Source organism: Desmodus rotundus, chromosome 11 (genome assembly GCF_022682495.2).
Source record: "Desmodus rotundus isolate HL8 chromosome 11, HLdesRot8A.1, whole genome shotgun sequence".
In the NCBI taxonomy this organism is placed as follows: domain Eukaryota; kingdom Metazoa; phylum Chordata; class Mammalia; order Chiroptera; family Phyllostomidae; genus Desmodus; species Desmodus rotundus.
This window is the reverse complement of record NC_071397.1, coordinates 73551783-73575328: the sequence shown is the minus strand read 5'-3', so window position 1 is coordinate 73575328 and position 23546 is coordinate 73551783. Positions and strand designations below refer to the sequence as shown.

Genomic DNA, 23546 nt, shown 5'->3' with positions numbered 1-23546 from the left:
AGGCATGAAGCAGGTTCTTCTCCAGAACATTCAGAAGCAACCACTCTTGCTGACACTTTGATTTTGGACCTCTAGTCTCTAGAACTGAGAGAGAATACATTTCTGTTTTCACCCACCTTGTAGGAAATGATTACAACCGCCTTGCTCAGAAGTGATCTGCAGAGTCCTTAACAGAGGAGGCCATAGTGATGTATCCCAGGTGGCACGGGCAGGTTGGCCTCTGGCAGGAGAAGATGCTGGGACTGAGAACCATGGAGGAGGAGCAGTTTCGGTAGAGCAGGAGGAGGCAGGGAAGCAGTTTGTGCAAAGATGCAGGGGCTTGCCACAGCCTGTCCGGGTTAGAGAAATGCTAGAACTGAAGAGTTTGTACTAACTTTCTTCAAACAGGACATACAGATGGTCAATAGGCATATGAAAGGATAGTCAACATCACTAACCATCAGAGATATGCAAATCAAAACCACAATGAAATATCACCTCACACCGGTCAGAATGGCTGTCATCAATAAATCAACAAATAGCAAGTGCTGGTGAGGATGTGGAGGAAAGGGAAGCCTCATGCACTGTTGGTGGGAATGCAGACTGGTGCAGCCACTGTGGAAAGCAGTGTGGAGATACATCAAAAAATGAAAAAGGAACTGTCATTTGACCTAGCAATCCCACTTCAGGGAATATAGCCAAAGAAACCCAAAACACTTAATTTGAAAGAACATAAGCACCCCTATGTTCAATGCACCATTATTTACAATCACCAAGATATGGAAGCAGCCCAAGTATCCGGCAGTAGATCAGTGGATAAAACTATGGGCCATTTGCACAATGGAATTCTACTCAGTTGTAAAAAAGAAGAAATTTGACTCTTTGTAACAGCATGGATGGACACGGAGAATATTCTGCTGAGTGAAATAAGCCAGTCAGAGAAAGACAAATACCATGTAATTTCACTCATATGTGGAATCTAATGAACAAACTGAACTAACAAGCAGAATAGACACAGGCTCATAGACAGAGAGCAGATGAAAGCTTTGGGGGTTTAGGTGGTAGAGAGATGGAGCAAAAAGGAAAAAAGACTTCAAGGACATGGACAACAGTGTGGTGATTGTGGGGAGGGGGAGGGGTATAAGGAGGATAAACAGTAATGGAAAAACACAATAAAAATAAAAAACAAAATTAAAAATTGCACAATCTGATATTCATTTTCTTTTCTCTTGGGTTACAGTTTCAGTGGGATGTAGAAAATTTATCAGCCAGGTTTGTGAACAGTGACCTGGCAAATGGAAGATGCAACCAGGACACCTCAGACAACTGTTTTCTAACCTCCCCATAAAATTAATTTAATTAAAAAATTGATTCTTCAGTTAAAAAGAACAAACCATTTTCCTCTTAAACACGCGGTAGAGGAGACAACCTCAGCCTCAGAATTGTCTTAGGTCGTTCACAAGTAAGTACTCACATGCTGTCTCCTCTGGGAGGAGACCCGCCCTCCCCGGGGTCCCTGGTCCAGGCAGTGGAGCAACAGCAGAGGCGGGCCGGGTGGTGTGGAGAAGTGTGCAGGAGGCACGCTGCGCAGCCTGCTTCCCGCTGGACACCAAAGCAGACTGTGCCACCGCCCCCCCCCACCCCACCCCAGCATCCATCTCCTGCTAGGTAGGGTTGCTGGGGACAAAGATACTCCTGTGCACTAGCTGCCACTTCCCCTGAAGGAAAGCTTTTGGAGCCTTTGATCCCGGGACTACAGTGTCCTTGGAGTTCCTCCGTTGGTCCCCAGTGCACCTGGCCCGGGCCTGCTCCGTGCTCGGGGAAAGTATCAGCCTAGCATGCGGGGAGCATGCACTAGCCCTGACAGGCCCTCTCTGCTCTGCGCAAAGGCAATTCTGACTTGTTTTTGTTTTATTTTGTTGGTGTTTGGGAGTTGGAGATTTGAGTGAAGAATGTTGAAATTGTGAAAGGGTATCTCCCTTTTTCGAATTATTATTATTATTGTTTTCTCAGAGCATGTCATAATTTGCTCAGGGGAAGAAACTGCATACTGGCCGGCAGCAGCACTGAGTTTGAATAAAGCCTTTGTTGTATGACTGCCAAAATATCACCAAACTTTCCTTATTTCTAGTGTTCTTTCCAGCTCCTGCTGCTCTGTTAATTCAAATCTAGTGCACTCACCCATTTGGAGAAGGAACACCAATTTGAACTCCCGGCTTCATCATTTCTGGAGTTGAGGAATCCTGGAAAGATCTCTTAACTTTTCTGAAGAGTTTTGCTTTTATTCTGCAAGCATTTCAATGCCTGTGATGTACCTGCTAGTTGCTAGAGAAGGGCCAGGGGACACATGATCGCTGACCTCATGGGATTCATATTCTTGCTAGAAAGCCTCCACCGTAACACAGGCAAAAACAATTCACCGCTTTGTTGGTGACTATGGAGTCTGTGAAGGGAAGTTCTTCTGCTTAATGTTGAGGGTGTCCAGTCTAGGCCGCCCTATCTGGGGAGCAAGCACCACCCTAAGCTGCACTCTTACTTCCACAGCATTGGCTGCTTCCTCACACCCCACACACTGTTCAGACTGATCTTCACTGTCTGTCATCTGCGCTTTCCTCAAATCATGACACAGGACCCAACACAACCCACCTTCCAAAAAGCACACCTGTGAATTTCTGTTCGTTTCTGCTTCTCCATTCTTAGAATCTAGTCAGAAATGGCTTTCGAAATTCACTTAGTACGTGTAATATTTGACTTTCAAATATTCCCTTTTAATTTCCTTAAATTCCAGATCTATTGGAAGAAAGACAAGGTTCTTCTCTTTTAAAAACTTTATTAGGCATGGCGGGGTGATGTAGCACGATGCATTCACACATCACAGGGGCACACAGTGCTCCACACAACCCGTACAACAGTCAGACAGTGGCCATCCAAACGGGTGATGCCCATTACATGTTCATCCAAGTAGACTGCTGCCATGTCCTTCCATGAGACCTGGTCTCATAATTAAGTCACTTTCCATTCTAAAACAGCCCACAAAAACAATAGAAAGAAAGCCCAACCACAGTAAAAGGCCATAGGGACTTTTGAAAGTCTAAAAGTAGACTCCAGAGTATCACAAGGTATTCATTTGGAAAGACTTGCTCCTAAAATTTGTGTGATCTGACCTTGGGTGTTTTTACTGCCAGCAGTGAGACAGATTGCATTGACTAAGAAGGAGCTGTACGCCGATACATATCTACTGAAAATTCTTGAGGTAATAGATTTTTAAATTTCACTGCAAAAAAAAATCTGTTAATTTCCAGGTCCTGTCCAGCAGGACGTATCTGTTGGCAGGAAGATTTTCCTTTTTTTGTCAAATATTTACACATATTTGCATATACAGCCTGTGTCTTTGTCTTTTCTAAGCATATGATTTATTTTAATTATTCATTATACATTCATCACGAAAGGTTGAATTATATACTATAGTACATAAAGAGTACAACAAAACTAGCTTTTTGCATAAAGCTAACACAAAAAGCAAGACCAACATGAGCAAAATAGTATATTATACAAAGTGTCCTGATGTCGATCCAGCCCACTGTGAATGAATAACTACATATAAATAGCAAATACCACGGTTTTTCAGCATCCGTGTGGATGTCGATGACAGATAACATATTGCCAAAGACAAACTGTAGAGAACTGGTCGAATTCTTTTATTTTTAATGCTTTTTTTGCAATGGAACTGTGTCTTAATAAGAACTATAGATAAAGACTGATAGACATTCTACCTCCTGGTTTAAACTCTAATAATCATCATTCCTTTTTTGTGGTTTAAAAATACATTTCAGTTACAATGGTTTCAATTTATGGTGTTTAATATACTCTTAATACTTCAGCTTAACAATGAGCAACGAATTTAAGAAAAATACATTACTAACCTGCTGTTCTAGAGATAATACAGTGGAAAGGTAGCAATATGCAGCCTATATATATCCCTAAAGGTACACTGTCTCATCAGGGATTTAAATAGAGGGACTAAGGAATACTCACAAAAAATATATGGCTCTTTAGGTAAGAAATAAAGTCAAGTGAAAAAAATAAGGCACCAATAACATATATAAATGTTACTCTCATCACACAAAGCACCGTATGAAAGGTTAAAGGGAACTATACATTAGTGCTATTGGAAAATGGTAATGAACCCAGTTTCCCTAGCTTTTATTCACCAATTTCTTTCTTTTCAGTAAAACAGGGAAAATTATACATTACATTAAAAGCACAATTCATGGAACCAATACACCAAAATAATCATTTGGCAATAAGAAGCTGATTATCTAATAGTAAGAAATTAAGGTCTTAAATACTCCTTATTTCCCAACATTTTCATTTCAACAGAATTTGTTTTTCCTTTCCAATTTTATTTCAGGGATTTCTACATGATATTAATATAATTTACTTTTTATTTATTTCTACCTGACTCTTTCTTAAAATATTCACAATTATTTCCTCCACATAGTTTTATTAATATCTAAGTAAATAATTTGACTAATAACATGTAAAAAAGGTTACAATAAAATTATATATTTTCCAATATCATTGAAGTAGGAAAGAAAATGACTGTTCAACTAGTCTAATTTTAAACAAAAATATTATCACATTATTTGGAAAATAACTACAAATTTTACACAAAGTGAAAAATATGTGATATAAAGAAACGATGAACAAGATCTGGAAAAAACTACTAGCGAAAGTCATCCACCTTACAACTGAAAATTTCTTCTCATTTGCTATTGTTCATGAAAATTTAATTAAAATGGGATATATCCTGATATTTCAAATAGGACATGACAATTATTCCTTAGAACTGCAATTTCTGAATATACAGTAATATATTAAACATCCAAACATTTCCATTTTAGTAGCTTACACTCTTTGTGAAAAAGGCGAATGTGAATAATTTAATTGTCCCAGTTTACAATAGGCATACATACATATAAATATATTTGTTTCATGAATGTCTTATAAGCAATTTTGTTTAAAATAGAAATAAAACAACTAATTGTTGTGGTATCTTAATAAATAATGTGCTAACATAACATTTTAATGCTACTGGTTTTATGTTCCTTCTACATAAAGTTACTTCTGTGATCTCTCAGAATTTACTACTTAATAATTGCTTTCATAAGCAACAAGATTGTCAATTAATTTTGATATTAAAAATCTGTAACAGATTATCCTTGTCAAAGTAAATGGATTTATATATCTATATCTATATAGATATATATCAATTACTGTTCTAGGTTTCATATAAATTATAAGGTTGGTTTATTTTTTCAATACCATCTACAGAATTTTATTATAATGAAAATGATGAAGTACCAAAGTAAACTATTGCCATATGGAACTTTTTAAAAAATGCATCTTAGAAAAAGGGTTTATAGTTAGCTGTTAAAAAATCATATACTTTATCTAGAATTTTCTTTATAAAGGTACATAATGCATAATATTTCTATCAAATATTAGGTAGTATTTACTTGAAATGAACAATGAAAGTATATTTGGACAAACTGAGAACACAATATGTTAATGAAAAAGTGTTATTTTAAGAACTTACCAGATTATTGAGACTATTTCCCATGTAGGGCATGAAGTGAACACCAAACAGGTCTGTAGGGAGCTGACGAAAGATAGCGCAGCTTGCCAGCCACAAGGAAGAATCTAGTTTTGCAATGTCTGGGGCTCTTTAATACCTAATTGACTTTCCCATGTACTAAACCAGTACTAAATATATCTTGGGTGTGGTTTCCATCTAAATCATATCAATGAAAAAGTTGAACATTTGCAAATAACAAATGATTTCTCCAGAATAGGGCTAACGTCAGTTGGAATCAATGTGATCTACTTTATGTTTTCAAAAGTCCTAATTATGAATTCATGCTTGAATCTTATATACAAATGTTACACTATATAAATGAAGCCCCCAATCCAAGCTGTGGGACTTTGGCTAAAACAAAGACCATGAACCATCCATTGAGCCATTTTGGATGAATCATGCATGACTCGGTGTCGAGCTTGGCTGCATGTCCACACGTGCTTGCTGTTCAGCTAATATGCAAACACAATATTGACCTTACAATATTCATGAAGCAACTTCTGAAGCTTCGTTGTAGAGTATTTTAGGTTCTATATCCAACTGACATCTTCTCATCATTTTACTTCTCACGTCAGAGGGCTGGGCAGGGTTCTCCAACTCTGTCCAAGGTACTCCTGATACATTTCAGTTTACAGATAAAATAAGCCAAAGTAAATTATGTTCACTATCACTGCCAAATTATGAAGTCCTTTCAGTGTTTGAATTTCATTTCATTAGAGTCAAAGGAATTAGTGGTGAGAAGAACTTAGGCCACATTTGGCCAAAATGGGAAGGGAACTGCAGAGTGAAAAGGTAAGACAACCAAGAAATCTAGAAGAAAATAGAAATGTGATGTTGAAGTGTGAGAGTATCACTTCACAAGCAGGGAAGAAAGTCACTTAATATTAATGGAAAAATACAATAAAGATTAAATAGAGAAAATAAAATAATAACTGTTTCATCTTAAACAATTATATTAATGATGGAGCAGAGTGACTAAAATGTGGGACAGATCTGAAAAGATATTTTTAATGTAGTAAGTCTGCATAATTTAGGTGATGTAGAGTTAAACACCTAATGAAATTTATTTTTATGAACTAAAAGGAAGTGGAAGAAAAGGCGTTGGCAATCTTTTGTGTGTTTTTTAAAAAATAATTTATTGCCTTTTACGTCCATTTTGTTATTCTCAAAAGTCTCTTCTTTAGGCAAAACAAAAATACAGTTTGTCACAGGCATCATTACATGCTTCTAAACTTGGCACTATGTATGTGAAATACAAAAGCTTCAGGCAACGCTCCCGAAGGACAGTTACAAGTCTTGCACTACTGTGACTCTGCTCCTTGGATTTGGTTACGTCAACTGAGCTCCCAGCCTTGCAACAGTGGTGTGCAATAGAAGCCCCCGCACTGTCAGCTGTGAAATGAGTGTTCTGTCCTTAGAACCACAGCTGCAAAGAGTTCCATTGCATTTCTCTTTTAAAGGTTTGCATCACTGATTTGCATCCAAAAGATAATATTTTACAATCTTGAATACTCCCCAACTTTTGGGCCTCTGTTTTTGTTCAGATAATATTTTAATGATTCTATAAAACTATTTCAGTTTTATTAAAGTAATAATTGTGGTTGTACATATTAAAAATGGGATTTTGGAACTTATTTTCCATAGGAGGCGGAAAATGCAATAATTATGTTGTGATGATTTGAAAAACAAATATTCTCAAACTTAGTACTGGTGATAGTTTTCATTTACTTTTATTTCTAGCCAGTGGAATTTGCTTTAGAGATTTCATGAAATATGAAAATGCACTTAAAACTTGCAGTAGAAATTAACTTGGTATTTTTAACAAACATTTTAACAAGGCTATTAGGTAACATTTATTAATTGCTTACTACGTTTGAGTTCCTAATACCAATTTCTAAGATTACTATAATTTCAGAAACTTGGCTAGTTTCTAAGTATATTTTATTTGTTCTAAATTTTCAGCTTCAGATTGCACCCCAAATTTAAAGAAGTGACACGTATTTGCCAACATTGTTATTCTACTGCCGCCATCAAATATATGTAATTAGTTTCTTTAAATCTGTCAAATTATTTAAATGGCACACATATTTTAAAGTGCATTAATTTTAAGGCTATATTACTAATAGACATTAGCACAAAAAAATAAAGCTGACCACAGGAAAAATTACTTTCAATAGTTGGGATAGATTTCAGCCACAAATAGGAAAGGATAAGCATACAAATCCAATGGGAAGACTCACATTAAGGCATATGTGCAGCTTACTTACAAAGTTAAAATCTAAATGGCATTTGGCATAAACTTAAAAAAAAACTTGAACTACTTAATGAAGTACATTAATTAGTATTATTTAGGCCACTAAGTTTTAAAAAAATAATTAAGAATTTAACAGGGCAGGCAGCACAAAAGTCTAATGTTAAAAACCTTAAAAAGGAGGTGAAGCTGCAGGGTGTCTTGGCAAATGCACTGTAATCTGACAAAGGTCAGGAAGGAATGCTGATGTGTTGCACATGCCACGGTGAGTTTTCACCCCCTCCTGTCTCTCCTCTTGTGTTCTAGTGAACAGGAGCTAGAGTAGCAGAGTGGAGATAAATGAGTTTAGGGAGAGTCAGCAGGGGCTGGAAGAGGTTATGGTGGTTTGAGGGTTTTTCAGGGGAACCATGGGCCATATATCTGGGTGGTAGGATTGAAAGATAAAGGCTCAGCGGGGGCCTTGGGACTCAGGAGATGGTGGGTGTTAGGATGGGCACCTCCTGACAGGCACCACCAACTCTGGATACCACTCCCAGGAAAGTATGGTTAAGGATATCAGGTTGGACTTGACTGGTATTTAATTATCTTTGTTGTTTTCCCCTCTCTTTTACTTTCAGGACACAATAGCACCCATCAGAAAATCAAGGTGGTGGCAACAGGATGTTGTCTGTACCAAAGGGTTTGACCCCTCGCATTACCTCCACATGCAGAGGTTCTTAGGGAACTGCTGGGATTCGTTGTTAGAGGAATGTTTCACGTTATTCCACAATTTTAAATGTTCCAACAAACCAGCAGACCTTACGTACAATCTATTTACTTTTCTATGGATAATTGTGGCCGTTCATAATTGGTAGCATACTGCTTCCTACTTTTCACAATGGCATAATTAAGTTCCCTTGGGCAGCAACATGCATGAACATGGGTAGTGTTTACAGAAAGTGTGACAGACGTGACTGATTTAGTTATTTCACTTAAATCCCTCAAGTTTTACAACTAGGCCATCCGAACATCAATGCATCTTTCTTGGATATCTTGTGGATGTCTCACTACATGTTATTTTAGTTGGAATGAGATTAATTTTCTTTTATATGTTTTGGCCAGATTTTTATTTGGCTATTAAGCAGGAGTAAAATTATCCTGCACAAGATGCTTTTTCTTTAAAAATTATGTGCTTCGATGTAATCTTTTTTTATCTAAGAAAAAGATATCCAATATACTAATGATGTCTATGACCTCATTCACTGAAAATGTATTACAATTTTATTACGAATGTCTTATAAAAACCAAATTTAGAAATTATGGGAATGTCAGCACAAAGTGACAACAATGTATGTAAAGGATCTTCAGTGATGCTCTCTATTAGAGAAGTAAAACGGTCTTGTCCATTCCATAGGGGACTAATTAAATAAATTAAAGTATAGCCTCACAGTTGGATAGGTAGTAATTTACAAAAGAATGAGAAAATCTATTTAAACCCTTATGGAAAAGTGTCTACCAATATATACTAAAATGAAAAATAGTCACAGGACAGTAACAATGTTATTATTCCATTTGTATAAAACCAATATACATACAGATATGTGCACACACAGACATTTCCTTGTGTATTTGTAGAAAGTGTCTGGAAGGACACAAACCAAATTACTAACAGTGGCTACCCCTAGAAATTAAGGGGTCAGTTACACAGATAAATTTGTGTTTTATAATTCTATATGGTTTTGATTTTTTTACAAAAGGTACACAGGGGTGGGAAAAAGTAGGTTTACAGTTACGAGTATGCAAAACAGTTTATTCTTGTATTATTATTAATTATTGTATTATTTTGCATATAAAAACTGTAGACCTCCTTTTGCCCACCTTTGTGTATTAAATTTATAATAAAAATGTAAAAGGTCAAGCTTTGGATAGAAAGATACTTCTTTTGTGTGTATGTTTCTTTCTCTAAAGCAGTTGCTTAGAATTCATCCCGGAAGTTACACATACATGAATTTTAAAAGTCTGTGCTCTAGGAAAAGGACAGCCCTGTCCCACATGGTGCATGCCTGCTTGGCGGTGACGAGACAGCCTGCACTGAACAGACACCGCTTTGTAACTGGAAAACTGGGACGTTTCCAAATAATACAAAAATATTTCCCAAAGATAAGTTATTCAAAGAAAGAAAGAAAAATCCCTGAGTAGGCCAAAGACAACAGATACAATGACCTAAGAAGATAGATTATCTAAGACCAGAGGACACGTTATTTAGTCAGTTGGTATATATGCATGTGGCATCTGTATTTATATGCATCTATGGAATATTATATATGTATACATATGTATCAGACATAAATATATGGATAATATATAAACCCATATATTTCTACAGAAATATTATATATGCACATATATGTATCACACATAAACATATCCACTAGACTTAGAATTGTCATACTCACATACTGTCTAACACACACCTAAGTCTGGCAAGGCAAGTTCACAAACATTAAGCACTTTATGACACAATTACAGGGGTCCAGGATGGAATTCTCCTTCTGTCAGTTGAACACTAGAGCATGTAGTACAGGCTCAATGGATATTTGTCAAATGAAAGGATGGATAAATGACTGAACAGAAATGTATTTTGTATTTTGTAAGACTAAAGCACATCACTTTTTCTCGTATCATGTTGTGCTTCAGTAATATGTCATTACAGACCCATAAATGATACACCCTCCTCTAACTGGAAACTGTCTAGTCCGGAAGCTATAGTGTAGCTATTCCGAGTGTCACTTAGAAAGAATGGAAATGTGCTGGCTTGTTATCCATGCAAGTGAACTTCATTATCACAAACTTCTTAGGTCAAATAAAAATCATAAACGCTCTTAAACCTTGGAGACCAACAAGACAACCTATCCATGTTAATGCATGTTTTCTCACATAATGTATTTCAATTCACACAAAGTTGCTATTAAATTAATGCTATGTCTATGCAGATAGGTAATTTTAAGGATTGGAAACAAATAAACACCAGGCTTCTTAGGGGTCTTTACTTCCTTTCTGACGATGAACTTTTGTGATGAAAACAAAGGAGTAACAAAATTTAGTTACTTGTCCTTTTCTTATATTTAAAGACATCTCAGCTTGGTAAAAATTCCTGAAAACATTTCCTTCATTTTTTGGTTTCCTTCTCCAAAAGCAGTTTATATTTTAAATAAACCTATAAACACAAAAGTTTTATTTTCAGATTACCCCTCCATATAAGATACCAACACATTATTAAGCATATGAGCAGTAAACATAAGGAAAATCCTTCAAAACTAGTATTTGTTTTCATGAAAAACTCAGGGACAAATTAAAGAGAGAGAAATAAAGAGGTAAGAAAGAGGGTGGGGTAGTTAATAATACTACACCTTTACTTAAAGCAAAATTACCAGTAATTACAAGTTGTTAACAAATTTAGAAGAATAAAGATTATTTAAAGACATCAGCAGTTCTCTCTACAGCAAACTTGCTATTTAAATTAACTAATTTTGCCTAAAGGATTTATTCTTATAGTGAAGCAAGTATGCCAAAACAGATGAAATTGGAAAAGGATGAATGTTCGGGTCTTGGAAATTTCCTAAAAATCAGTCAATGAGTTTCATCAGTTTATAAAGTTTGATAATCCTTGGGGTGATAAGGCACACATTTCTGTGTGTGTGTGTGTGTGTGTGTGTGTGTGACGAAGAGAGAGCAAGAAATAGAAAGGGTCAACATCAAAATAGCCTGTTGTCTATAACGACTTTAATTCAGCACACTCCCAAATTATGTCCACAAAGGAACCATCACCTTTAAATATATCTGTGAAAATGTGGAAAAATAGTATAGAGGCATGGAACTTGACAAGTACAAGGTTATTGGGCCTCGTTTTAATACAGATATTTATACACACACATTCATATCCCTACACACATACACTTCAGTAACTCATGATTCTTTTTATTAATTTAGTTTCTTTAGTTCCCTTTTGGACACTGAGATTTTTGACAAGTATGTCATCTGAAGGATGAAGGAACTGTACTGCTTGGGCCACAGATGAAAACAGGGGCATGTGGTGAGCCTTTATCTTCTGAGAAGTGGCTTTGCTTGTTGGTACAGGTGGGACTTCAGCTCCTCACACCAAGTCTAACAGGAGGGCCTGGAGGAGGGTTCAGGTACAAAGACAGTCCAAGCAATTCTCAGGCGAGGCACGCTCAGACAATTCTGAGGGTAACTGGTTCTGATTTAAAATAATTTCTTCCAAGACCCGTTAAGAAGGCCAGAATTACAGTATAGATGTTTATAGTGTAAGGAAGTGACCATTGTTTAAAAGCAGCAATCAGTATAAGGGAAGGACAGGATACCATGTCGGGAGTGCATCGGAGCTAGAGGCATTGCGAGCTGCAGAGAACCGTGGGGACTCGAGATGACAGAAGGCTCCTCTTGGTATGTTTCAGGACGCGACTCTCAGCTGGGTGTGCCCTTCTGTATAGCTCCTACCGGGGCCAGCTCAGGTAGATGAAATCATCTGCATTTCACCAGTGCATACCTGTCCGGGATCGCTTTCTCTGTTTTTTACAAAGGCAATAGATAGGAAATACAAATAAACCTAGGGGTTAAAAAACATTAAGCTCATTAGGAGGAGAGGCATTTAGGCTTATAGAATTGAAAACTTTCTATTTTGCGAATGATTTACAAATAATCATTATTTAGCAATACGTGGAGATGAAAAGAGGGAAGATACCTGGGCTACATGTATTTACATCTGTAAGATTTCATTCTTTATGATTTTTCTTTAGCTCTCTCCCTGCTTTAACAACCTCAGTGACACCAGTTTGAAGATGGAATATTTTTTCTCAAACCATCAGACCTGCGGTTTAAGTCTTTTTCACGAACTCTGGTTAAACCAGTTGCACACTAATGATATTCACACTTCATTTGCAGGCAGACTAACATATTACTGAACAACACAGGCCATGGAGCCAAATGTCAGGTTTCATTCCCAGCTCTACCGCTTACGATTGGCCTGGGAAGCCTTAATTTCCTCAACTGTAAAATGCAGATAATAATAGTATCTACTATATAAAGTCCCACTCATTGTAATAATCGAAACGTTAGTTACTTTATAATTCTCCTCTACATGCAAATTACTTGCTAAATAAAACTTTACATATGAAAAGTTATTTTTTAAGAAGAAAATTCCACCCACTACTTGAAACAATCATCAGAGGCACCCTAATCTATAGCATTTAATTGAGTATTCTCTAAAGCAATGGTTCTCCACGTGTGGTCTCTGGACCAGCAGCATCAGCATCACCTGAGAAATTTTTAGAACTAGGAAACCATGGGCCCTGTCCCCACACTGAATCAAAAACTGTGGGGAGGGGCCAGCAACCTGTGTTTTAAACAGCCTTCCAGGTTATTCTAAAACATGCTAGAGCCTGAGAAACCTCTGCTTTAAAATATATATTTTAATACATTTGTATGAATAAACTATACGAGTCAATGATACACTTTATATTTGTCAGTGCTGGGTATATGGTAGGTATATCTTCTTATCACATCAAAGGTATCTTTTTCCATCCAGGGCACTCTTTCACTAGAACAAACCAAACACCCAAGGGTGTATCAGAGGCTCCTTTTCTTTGATGCTCCAACCTGAACTCAGAATTGGAAAATCTGGGTTCTAGTCCACTGGACTCTTTCACTAAAATACTAGTTGTATTCACATTGGTGTTAAAAGGGGGTTAATAATGCTTCATAATACGCATGGTTCAAAGTGTCCATAGACTGAGCAAGGGTCACACAAACCACACAAATATATCCCGTATGGAACACGAGCCTCTGAATCTGTAAATCATACATTAATTGCCTATCTAAAGCAAGCACTGAACAGACATCATGTCCACTTCACAACAGACTCGCAATATCACTACGACACTGACACTCATACTCTCTCTGTGGCACTCAGAGAATTCTCGTCTCAGGTATGTTAAGTGTTTCTTACCGATTACAACTGCTATGGCCCCTAGTGCTAATCCCAGGACCAGGATTAGAGGTGCAACAAATAATTTTCCAGCTGGAAAACAAAAGGCAAAATCAGCATTGTTTTTTTAATATCAGAGAGTATACGTTACTTCCTTTTAAAGAAGTCTGGTTATAATTAAGGCAATATTTTTCTAAGGAAACATATCAGGTATAGAACAAACAGACATATGTAGGTTTAGTAAGTTCACTGAAGTCCTGGGCACATTAATCAAACATTTCATACATCACTTATGCTTTATAAGCAAAAAAACAAAAACAAAACATCCAAAGCACTGGCTCACTTTATTCTTCCAGGGCCATGTGTGCTTTCCTTTAGATCTCTTCCATTTTCAACTTTCAAGATTCTGGAAGATTAAGAAAGGAGCAGCACATTCTGAGCTATGTCTCAAAAACCGAATTGGCTCACAAAATGGAAAGCTAGTGGGCGCCGTGGAGGGCTTCTGCTGAAGCCCACATCTGAAAAAGTGACTTAGTTACTCGAGTACAAATAAAGATAATGATATGAACACCTAGTAAACAACTACAAGCGAAATGTTTCAATACTATTATTAGAGAAAACTACCAATTAACATACAGTATATCAAAAGTTATTGAAGTGAGTTCCGGCCAAAATGGAGGTGTAGGTAGACACCCTGTGCCTCCTCGCACAAACAAAAAAGGACAACAACAATTTAAAAACAAAAAAACAACCAGAACTGACAGAAAATAGAACTGTATGGAAGTCTGACAAACAAGGAGGTAAAGAAGAAACATTCACCTAGACCAGTAGGAGGGGCAGAGAGGGGCAGCCGGGTGGAGAGGACTCCAGGCAAGGCCGTGGCTGGCAGACCCAGCGAGGTGGCGGATGGTGGAACAGGGCAAGCCAGGCTGCAGCTAGCAGACCACACAAAGTGGTGGCTGGCAGACCCTGCAGCCCCCATTTGCGCATAGATAAACCTGGAGGAACAGCGGGGGAGCGAAGCAGACCACACAGCCCAAGGCTCTAGCGCAAGAAAATAAAGCCTCAAACCTCTGATTGAAAACACCCGTGGGTGTTAAGGCAGCAGGAGAAACTCCTAGCTTCACAGGAGAGGTAGCTGGAGAGACCCACAGGGGCCTAGAGCGTGCACAAGCCCACCCACCCGGAATCAGCACTGGAGGGGCCCAGTTTGATTGTGGGTGGCAGAGGGAGTGACTGAAATCCAGCACAGAGTGGAGCAGGCACCATTGCTCCCTCTCAGCCCCTCCCCCACGTACAGCATCACAGCACAGTGACCAGCGTTACCCCGCCCTGTTGAACACCTAAGGCTCCGCCCCTTTGCATAACAGGCATGCCAAGACAAAAAAAAAAAAAAAAAGGCCCAAGTGAAAGAACAGATCTAAGCTCCAGAAAAAATACAGCTAAGCAAGGAAGAGATAGCCAACCTATCAAATGCTCAGTTCAAAACACTGGTAATTAGGAAGCTCACAGAAATGGTGGAATTTGGTCGCAAATTAGATGAAAAAATGAAGGCTATGCTAAGAGAAACAAAGGAAAATGTACAGGGAACCAACAGTGATGAGAAGGAAAATGGGACTCAAATCAATGGTGTGGACCAGAAGGAAGAAATAAACATCCAACCAGAAAAGAATGAAGAAACAAGAATTCAGAAAAAATGAGGAGAGGCTTAGGAACCTCCAGGACATCTTGAAACGTTCCAACATCCGAATTATAGGGGTGCCAGAAGGAGAAGAGGAAGAACAAAAAATTGAAAACTTATTTGAACAAATAATGAAGGAGAACTTCCCTAATCTGGCAAAGGAAATAGACTTCCAGGAAGTCCAGGAAGCTCAGAGAGTCCCAAAGTAGTTGGACCCAAGGAGGAACACACCAAGGCACATCATAATTACATTGCCCAAGATGAAACAGAAGGAGAGAATCTTAGAAGCAGCAAGAGAAAAGGACACAGTTACCTACAAAGGAGTTCCCATAAGACTGTCAGCTAATTTCTCCAAAGAGACCTTATAGGCAAAAAGGGGCTGGAAAGAAGTATTTGAAGTCATGAAAGGCAAGGACCTACATCCAAGATTACTGTATCCAGCAAAGCTATCACTTAGAATGGAAGGACAGATAAAGTGCTTCTCCGATAAGGTCAAGTTCAAGGAGTTCATCATCACCAAGCCCTTATTATATGAAATGTTAAAGGGACTTATCTAAGAAAAGGAAGATCAAAAATATGAACAGTAAAAATGACAGCAAACTCACAGCTATTAACAACCACACCTAAAACAAAAACAAAAGCAAACTAAGCCAACAACTAGAACAGGAACAGAACCAGAGAAATGGAGATAAAATGGAGGGTTATCAACATGGCAGTGGGAGGGGGAGAGAGGGGGGAAAGGTACAGAGAATAAGTAGCATAAATGGTAGGTAGAAAATAGACAGGGGGAGGGTAAGAATAGTATAGGAAATGTAGAAGCCAAAGAACTTATATGTATGACCCATGGACATGAACTATTGGCGGGGAATGTGGGTGGGAAGGGGTGTGCAGGATGGAGTGGAGTGAAGGGGGGGACATGGGACAACTGTAAGAGCATAATCAATAAATATATTTAAAAAAAAGACTGACAGGAAACTAATGGAAGGACATACAAACAGACAAAAAAAATATGATTAAGCTACTGAAGGAACAGAGAAGAGAGAGCCATTATCTCTGCTTGGGAAAAGTGGAAAACACACTTTTAAAGGAGGTGACAGATGACCAGGGTCTTGAAGAACGAGCAGAAACCTGATGGGTGGAGAAGAGAATGGGCATACGTCCAAAGGTAGGGAGACATGTGAGCTGGGACCAGTTCAGGAAGTAGTAGTGCTGGAGATAAGGAACAAAGCAGATGTGGGGAGGAGGAAGGCTGGAGACAGACGTGGCCCAGACTGTGAAGGGCTTCTATAGATGCAATACTAAGGGACTGGTCCTTATCTCACAGGCCACAGGGAACAAGCAGAACTCTTTTAGCAGGATAAGATTTGCTGCTTAGGTAGATAACTTTGGCAATAACTAGAGTGGAGAGTGGTTGATGGCAGAGAGACCAGTGAGGAATCTGTTTTAATAGTCTAAGCAAGAGACAATACACATATCTATATATTTAGAAATGCACAGAAAATGCCTGGCAGTAGCCCTGACTGGTGTGGCTTAGGTGGTCACTGGTTCTATTCAGGTCAGGGCACATGCCTAGGTTGCGGGTTCGGTCCCCAGTCATACAGGAGGTAACCAATTGATGTTTTTTCTCACATCATTGTTTCTCTCCCTCTCTTTCTCCATCCCTTCTCCTCTCTCTAAAATTTAAAAAAAAAAGTAAAAAAAAAAAGAAAGTTATCGAAGTGAATCATTTTAACAAATTTTAAAAGGAAGTGCTCTATTTAGCTAAGGCTAAATGCAGACAAGGAAGCCACATGGCATCAATCAGCCTTTTCCCCCCTAAATTAATAATTGAGCACCTATTATAATAATCTGTAGTTACATACAAACACAGCAGAGTTTACAATTGGAGCCCCACTAACTTTGAAAGGCACTAGCACACACGCACACAAAAACCTATTAATATGGAATATCTTGCCATTGTGTAGTAACCTTGATCTTGAGGCATGTGAGCCCACAGTGTAGCTGCAGAGCCCCAGCCCAAGAACAGAGGAGGGAGGAATGGAGGCTTTGCAGTAGAATCGCGTGGCTGTTTAAGAAGAAACCAGAGATCCATTCTACAAGTGAAAGGCAGTAATTTAGAATAACCAATTATACGTAAAAAATAGAATCATAATGGAGCCAGACAAAAATGTCCATATTTTTATTGAGAAATGGTCTTTGGAACCAGTTGGAACCATAATCAGGCTGATAGAAAATACAGTTTTTAACATCTGATTTAAAAAGATTGCCATCAACTGACACAGTGTTTAACCCTGGGTTTTACTTATATTTTTCACCATGAAAGAATCCAATTAAGCAATACTAAATCTCATTGAACAATTATATTTTGTACATTCTAAAAGCTATGCTGAACTGTTTAGAATATATTGGCTTGCGTATTTTAAAGAGTCTGTTTTTTTCTTGCACATGTAGCTCAGTAAGTTCATACATATTTTCTTTTAAAATAATTATTAGTATATTTTTATAATAGCTATGAAATATGACTATAAAGTAACAGCACTGATTTTTTTTCAAACATTACAGAACTCTAAGACCCAGGTACCTGCTTTCTTTCTCTGGGAAGTAATAAACTTATTCCAATCATGCAATCAAGGCTTAATATATGTTTAAGTCTACTTTTGAAACTGTCTTGAGGGATTAAACATACACTCTTTTATTTTTAGATCATTAACAATTCTTAAAAATACCACTCTCAATATTTAAAATAATATTTCATCATATCCACTTGCCATATCTAATTTATTCTTACACTTATTTTCTCCTTTTCTTGCTAATTATACTTGCAAATAAACCATTGTTGGTCTATCCAAAAAACCCATTTAAAATGTTCTCCACATTACTATCATTTTTATTTGCAAAAGAATTGCACAAAATTCAGTCAGTAGAGTATGAAAGTCCAGCACTGAGTATTAACTTGACAAAATATTTGCTAATCAATAGTCCACAAATGCATTTTATTTTAAATTACGTGTCTCTACTATTAACACTGAATATTTTTAAACATGTTTATTGGCTATTTCTATTTCTTCAATTTTAGTTCCAGACTTCTTTGTCCCTTTTAAAGGAATACATATATATATATATATTATCGGTGGGGACTCTATTGTTTTTGTTTATATAAATTATTTGCAATCTAGAAATCAATTAAAGATTTATATTTTCTTTGCCATTATGTGCTTTAATTTAATGCTTTGACTATTTGCATGAATTATACAAGAATGAAGCATTTTTCCTCGTCACTTTTATTCCCCAAACCATTCATTGAATAATCTGCCTACTTTTTACCAGGGAGACACTCCCATGTCAGAGGCTGCCAATTATCCTCCAGTTTATGGTCTTCCTTGCTCTCTAGGAGCAGAACCTCTGATCTGCAGCAGGCATGAGGCCACATGCATTGCAGACCATGGTTCCCATCCCCCAGCTCTGAGAGAAGAGCAGGCCCTTTCTCCTCTCTGTCCAAGAACACCTGGAGGCAGTGGTCCCAAACTGAGGGAGCAAACTGGGTTACATCACCCAAGAAGAGAGGGTGAGACGGCTTTCCTATGAGCAATCCATCCTCCTTCTTATATAACAGGAAAAAGGTAGGTTTGTGACTTACAGAGTAACCCCTTTTCCTGCCTTTTGTGCAGATGGGAGAGGTGGGCAGCACTGCACTGGAAGTTTCCACCCAGCAGGAGTTAGAGGCAGCTGTGCTGGAGGTGGGAAACTGTGTGTGGGAGGGAGAGCTTATCTAATGCCTGCTGCCCGCTGTGTCGTAGGGTTTGTTCTGACACGTGTTCACACACAGAATACAAAATAGGCCCACAGAACACCATTTGCAGAAAGTCGACCATAAAACTTTTAAATAAAACAGAAAAAAATGGCACAGAGGAAATTTCTGTCAGTGCCTACGGGCTGTTAAATAACTCGACTCTTGTATGGTCTGAGAAGAGGATTCTGGGGAATGGAAGAAACCATCTTGCCAGAAAATGGCACTGAAGTAGGAAAGAAAAGAACTAGCAACACAGAAAATTGAAGATTTTGTGTTTTTACATTATTCTCTGTATATATAAACTTACAAACAGGTTACAGCTGACATTTAAATTTGCAATTAGTTTTCTCATGATATTACTGTTATAAATAGGGGTTAGAGTACCTTGGCTATCCCTTCCAAGTCCACTTAACTAATAAATAAATTATGTTGGTTATATAATTACAGTAAATACCATTATAAGCAAGTAAACAAAATTATTAAAACCAATCTTGACTACATTGAATTCTGTTGGCTATGGAAAATTATGTTTAAATTTCAGGGGGGACATTTTTATAGAAATCAGACGAGATTTTAGAAAATGATGGCACTGGTCTCCATACGTTAAAGTGAATTTTAAAATACATGTACTCTCTTTTACCTGATAGAAATATATCATCAGCTCAGCTTTGGTCTGATTAACCACCATATATATGAGTCTGGAGAGGGGAGTGGTTTACAACAGCAGTGATGGAGGGCTAAAGAGAGATGTAAGGACATTGTCACGAAGGAACTAGGCAAAAGGAGGCAGAAAAGGCGAGATGTGGGTGACGTTAAGAAGTATTGCACAGTAGGAAAGACTGCCGCAGGAAGATGTACTAGAGTTCTTTGAGACGAGAAGAGAGGAAGCAATCCCACAGTGGGTACATTCCAGAGGAGCGCGGTGCTAGGGGAAGAAACAGCTGCTAGGTCTGAAGAACACTGCCTCACACCAAGCTGGTGGCGTTAGGCCAGAGCGGGGATCTGTGTTTACGTTTGCGTATTTGTGCATGATATTGTGTGTTGAGGATGAAGGGGGAGGAAAAAGGTCAATCCAGAAAAATCTGCACTTGGATTTCTAAACTTGGGTTTGTATGCAATGAGGGCATTTAATACGCATTACATTACTATTAGATATGAATATTAACTATTCATACAATGGAAAATATATACAATGACTTATCAACTATACAGATACACTGGAACTCCATTACAGGGCTCTGAAACATATGGATTTTGTTATTGTATTGCACATCCTCCGTGAATGAACAGAGGGTATGTGTAAGATTTGCTGTTAGGTATTGTCAATAAAAAATAAATGTGATATTGTTTCTCTGAACAAGTGCCTTACAATAGAGTTTCAGAAATTCAAAAGACTAATGACTTCATATTTCTGCAGTGTAATTAATAGTTTGTTTTTTGAACAAAATCTGCTTGCTTATGTAAGTAAGGTCCTGCTAACAAACTTAAATTTTTAATTTTAAACTCAAAGGGTTTAAAATTAAAACCCTTTAAAATTAATCTTTCTCCTGTTTGGGGGTTTAGGCCCCACTAGAACACCTGGCAGGTTTGGTCAGCATTATCGTGGCTATTGCATTTCTAAGTGCTAGCATCCCTGAGTACTTCCGAGGGAAGATTCCTCACAGTCATGTTGGATACTCACCACAGACAGACCCTCTCACTAATCTCCTTAGATGAGGTCTCTCTGGGAGGTAGCGATATTTGCATCCAAATATACTGAGGTTTGATGTGTGGTCTCCAAAGAAACGGAGCTGGCGGTATCTCTCCCCACATCGATAACAAAAATTAGTGTTACATTGTGAACAGGTCATATGATCACATCCTTCAGTTCTCTGGATGTGGATCTGTATCAGCAAAACAGGGAAAGGGAAGGAAAGGCTATTAAAAATTTTAACAACTAAATCTGGCAAATGTTACAAAACAACACAATTTTCTCCAATATAACAGCCGTACATTGCATTCCTGAAGCTGTCAATTTGCTTGTAATCAATCATGTTCTCCAAGATCACATTTGTATCAAATACTTCATGTGTGCAAAGCTCAATAACATTTCAGGTACTCACACTGTTGGCTGATTATGACTAATACATAAACTAACACATTCCAAAGACAACTCACATATCTTTCTAGACCGAGGTGTCTTAAAATGCTGAGAAAGTGGATTTTGCTTATGCTATGATCAGCAAGAACAAGGTGATTAGGGAATAAGAGGAGATAATGAGTTTTTTTTTTTTTAAAGCAAGGATTATGTAAAACTTTCTGTGAACAAACATCAAGAACGAGAAGGCTCCTTTTGTGGAAGGAAATGACAGTATACTCACAATACCATTTTAGTTTCCAACTCTATCATTTACAAATATGTTTATAGAACTGTGCATAATTCTATCTGTGCAACTAAGTACCTTCCTCAATTGTTGCCGTCAACTTACATGTAAATACAATTTCATCCTTAATGAAACAAGGATTTTATTCTTGAGTAGTCCACCATATACCCAATGTGGTAGTCACTGTCTCAAGCCCCGAGGCCATGTTATAATCAAGATTTTACTAGGAGATAGAATTGGATGCTTGATACAGAATCCTCATGGACACTCATAAGTTGAGCCATCTTTCATTCCAGTAAGAGCACACTCAGTTTCTTGGGTGAGCGTTCATGAAAAAGAACTAAGTATTTCATTAAAAAAGGTTTGGTAACACTGTCCAATAATCGTGTGATTGAAACAGAAAAAACAAAAAAGAGTCTTCCCATTTTACCACAGAGGAGGCATTTACATTCAAGTCACATCTCCCTTATTCTTATTGTACATATATTTTAAAAAACCTTTTAAGTTGACTTTAGAGAGAGGAAGAGAGAGAGAGACCTCGATTTGTTGTTCCACTTGTTTTATGCATTCATTGGTTGCTTCTTGTATGTGTCCTGGCTGGGGATTGAACCTGCAACCCTGGCGTATCAGGACAAAGCTCTGACCAACTGTGCTATCCTGCTAGGGCATCTATCTATCTATCTATCGCTCTTTGTTTAGAAAATATATTTAAAATGTTCCCAGTACCATTTTCACTTAATGAGAGTTTCTACCCATGACTTTACTTTGGGACTTGTGTTCAGTGAATACGATAATGCAGAGAACTTCATAATTCACATGTGAGTTAAACCCTCCTGTGGCTGCTTGACTCTGCAGCTAAGCCTTGGCCACAGCCCACGACTTCACATATTTCTTGTGAAATAATGCTCTGCTTCCCTGGATGCACAGTGTAGCCCCCTAAGCTTCTGTAGTAGTGCAGTTACAATTATACTTTTCAACCGGACAACGATTACGGAGATGGGATAAAATCATCCGGGAAAAAAAGATCTTTGATGTAAACAGAGAAATTAAAAGGTTGAGAGATAAAGAAAATTATTTATTTCAAAATATAACTATTTTACAAATAAAAATTTTAATGTTGTTAATTCCCAATCACATGTAGTATTTCAGTCTTAGTGATAAAATGACGAAAAATTTGAATTTCGATTTAAAGAAACAATACAAATTTTAAAAGGACTTCTGAGGCTACTTTTAAAATAACAAAAGATAGTTATGATAGTAATGGTAAAGGTTCCATTTGAGCAGTATATGTATTTTTGTGTCTGTGTATCTATCTACCTACCTACCTACATACTTACCTGCCTACCTATTTGTCTACCTACCTATCTGGAAAGCTTCTAGGTAATGGTGACAGTGTTGGAGAAATAATAACTAAGCAGGGGGCAGCACATTACAGGGAGAACAGAGCAGGCACTTAGTACGTGGTAAGTTAATGAACCAAGAAAGAAAGTGTACTAAGTTTCTAGTATGTTAGATATTCAAAATCACTAGTCTGATTATAGGTTAAATGTCCATTCCCTCCCAGTGGCTGCTTAATTTTCGGCAGGTGAGCCTCACCTACATGGGGAGGTTGAGAGAACTGAGGTTTTCATTTTAGGAAGCCCTCTGTCTATATTTTGGCTCCATTAGCTGTATAAAAAAATATAAAGCTTACTTGACTTCTCCTAAGCCTCAACTTCGATGATATTACTTACATGAGAATAAAAATGTGATAATAGGTGTACAGTGCTTATGTAATAAGTGTAATACAGTGTAATGTAATGTACATTACAAGCACAAACTAGACACACAGCATAAGAAGGGACTTGTTCAGGTGAGGGTC

General features: G+C 37.7%; 1 protein-coding gene across 3 annotated transcripts in view; it reads right to left on the bottom strand.

The window, feature by feature from the left end:
- Positions 1–2789: 2789 nt before the first annotated feature.
- The window catches only part of RNF217 (ring finger protein 217), a 117058-nt gene continuing 96301 nt past the window's right edge, over positions 2790–23546 (bottom strand). The window contains exons 4-6 of one of the 3 annotated variants that reach the window (XM_024552078.4): positions 21004–21205; positions 13873–13944; positions 2790–12474 (exon numbers count right to left, since the gene is read on the bottom strand). In XM_024552078.4, the coding sequence (XP_024407846.2) occupies positions 12401–12474; positions 13873–13944; positions 21004–21205 (348 nt within the window). In that variant the 3' untranslated portion in view covers positions 2790–12400. Of the gene's footprint in view, positions 12475–13872; positions 13945–21003; positions 21206–23546 lie in introns of those variants that run through there. The other 2 variants (XM_053913628.2, XM_053913629.2) reach the window with 2 other exon arrangements.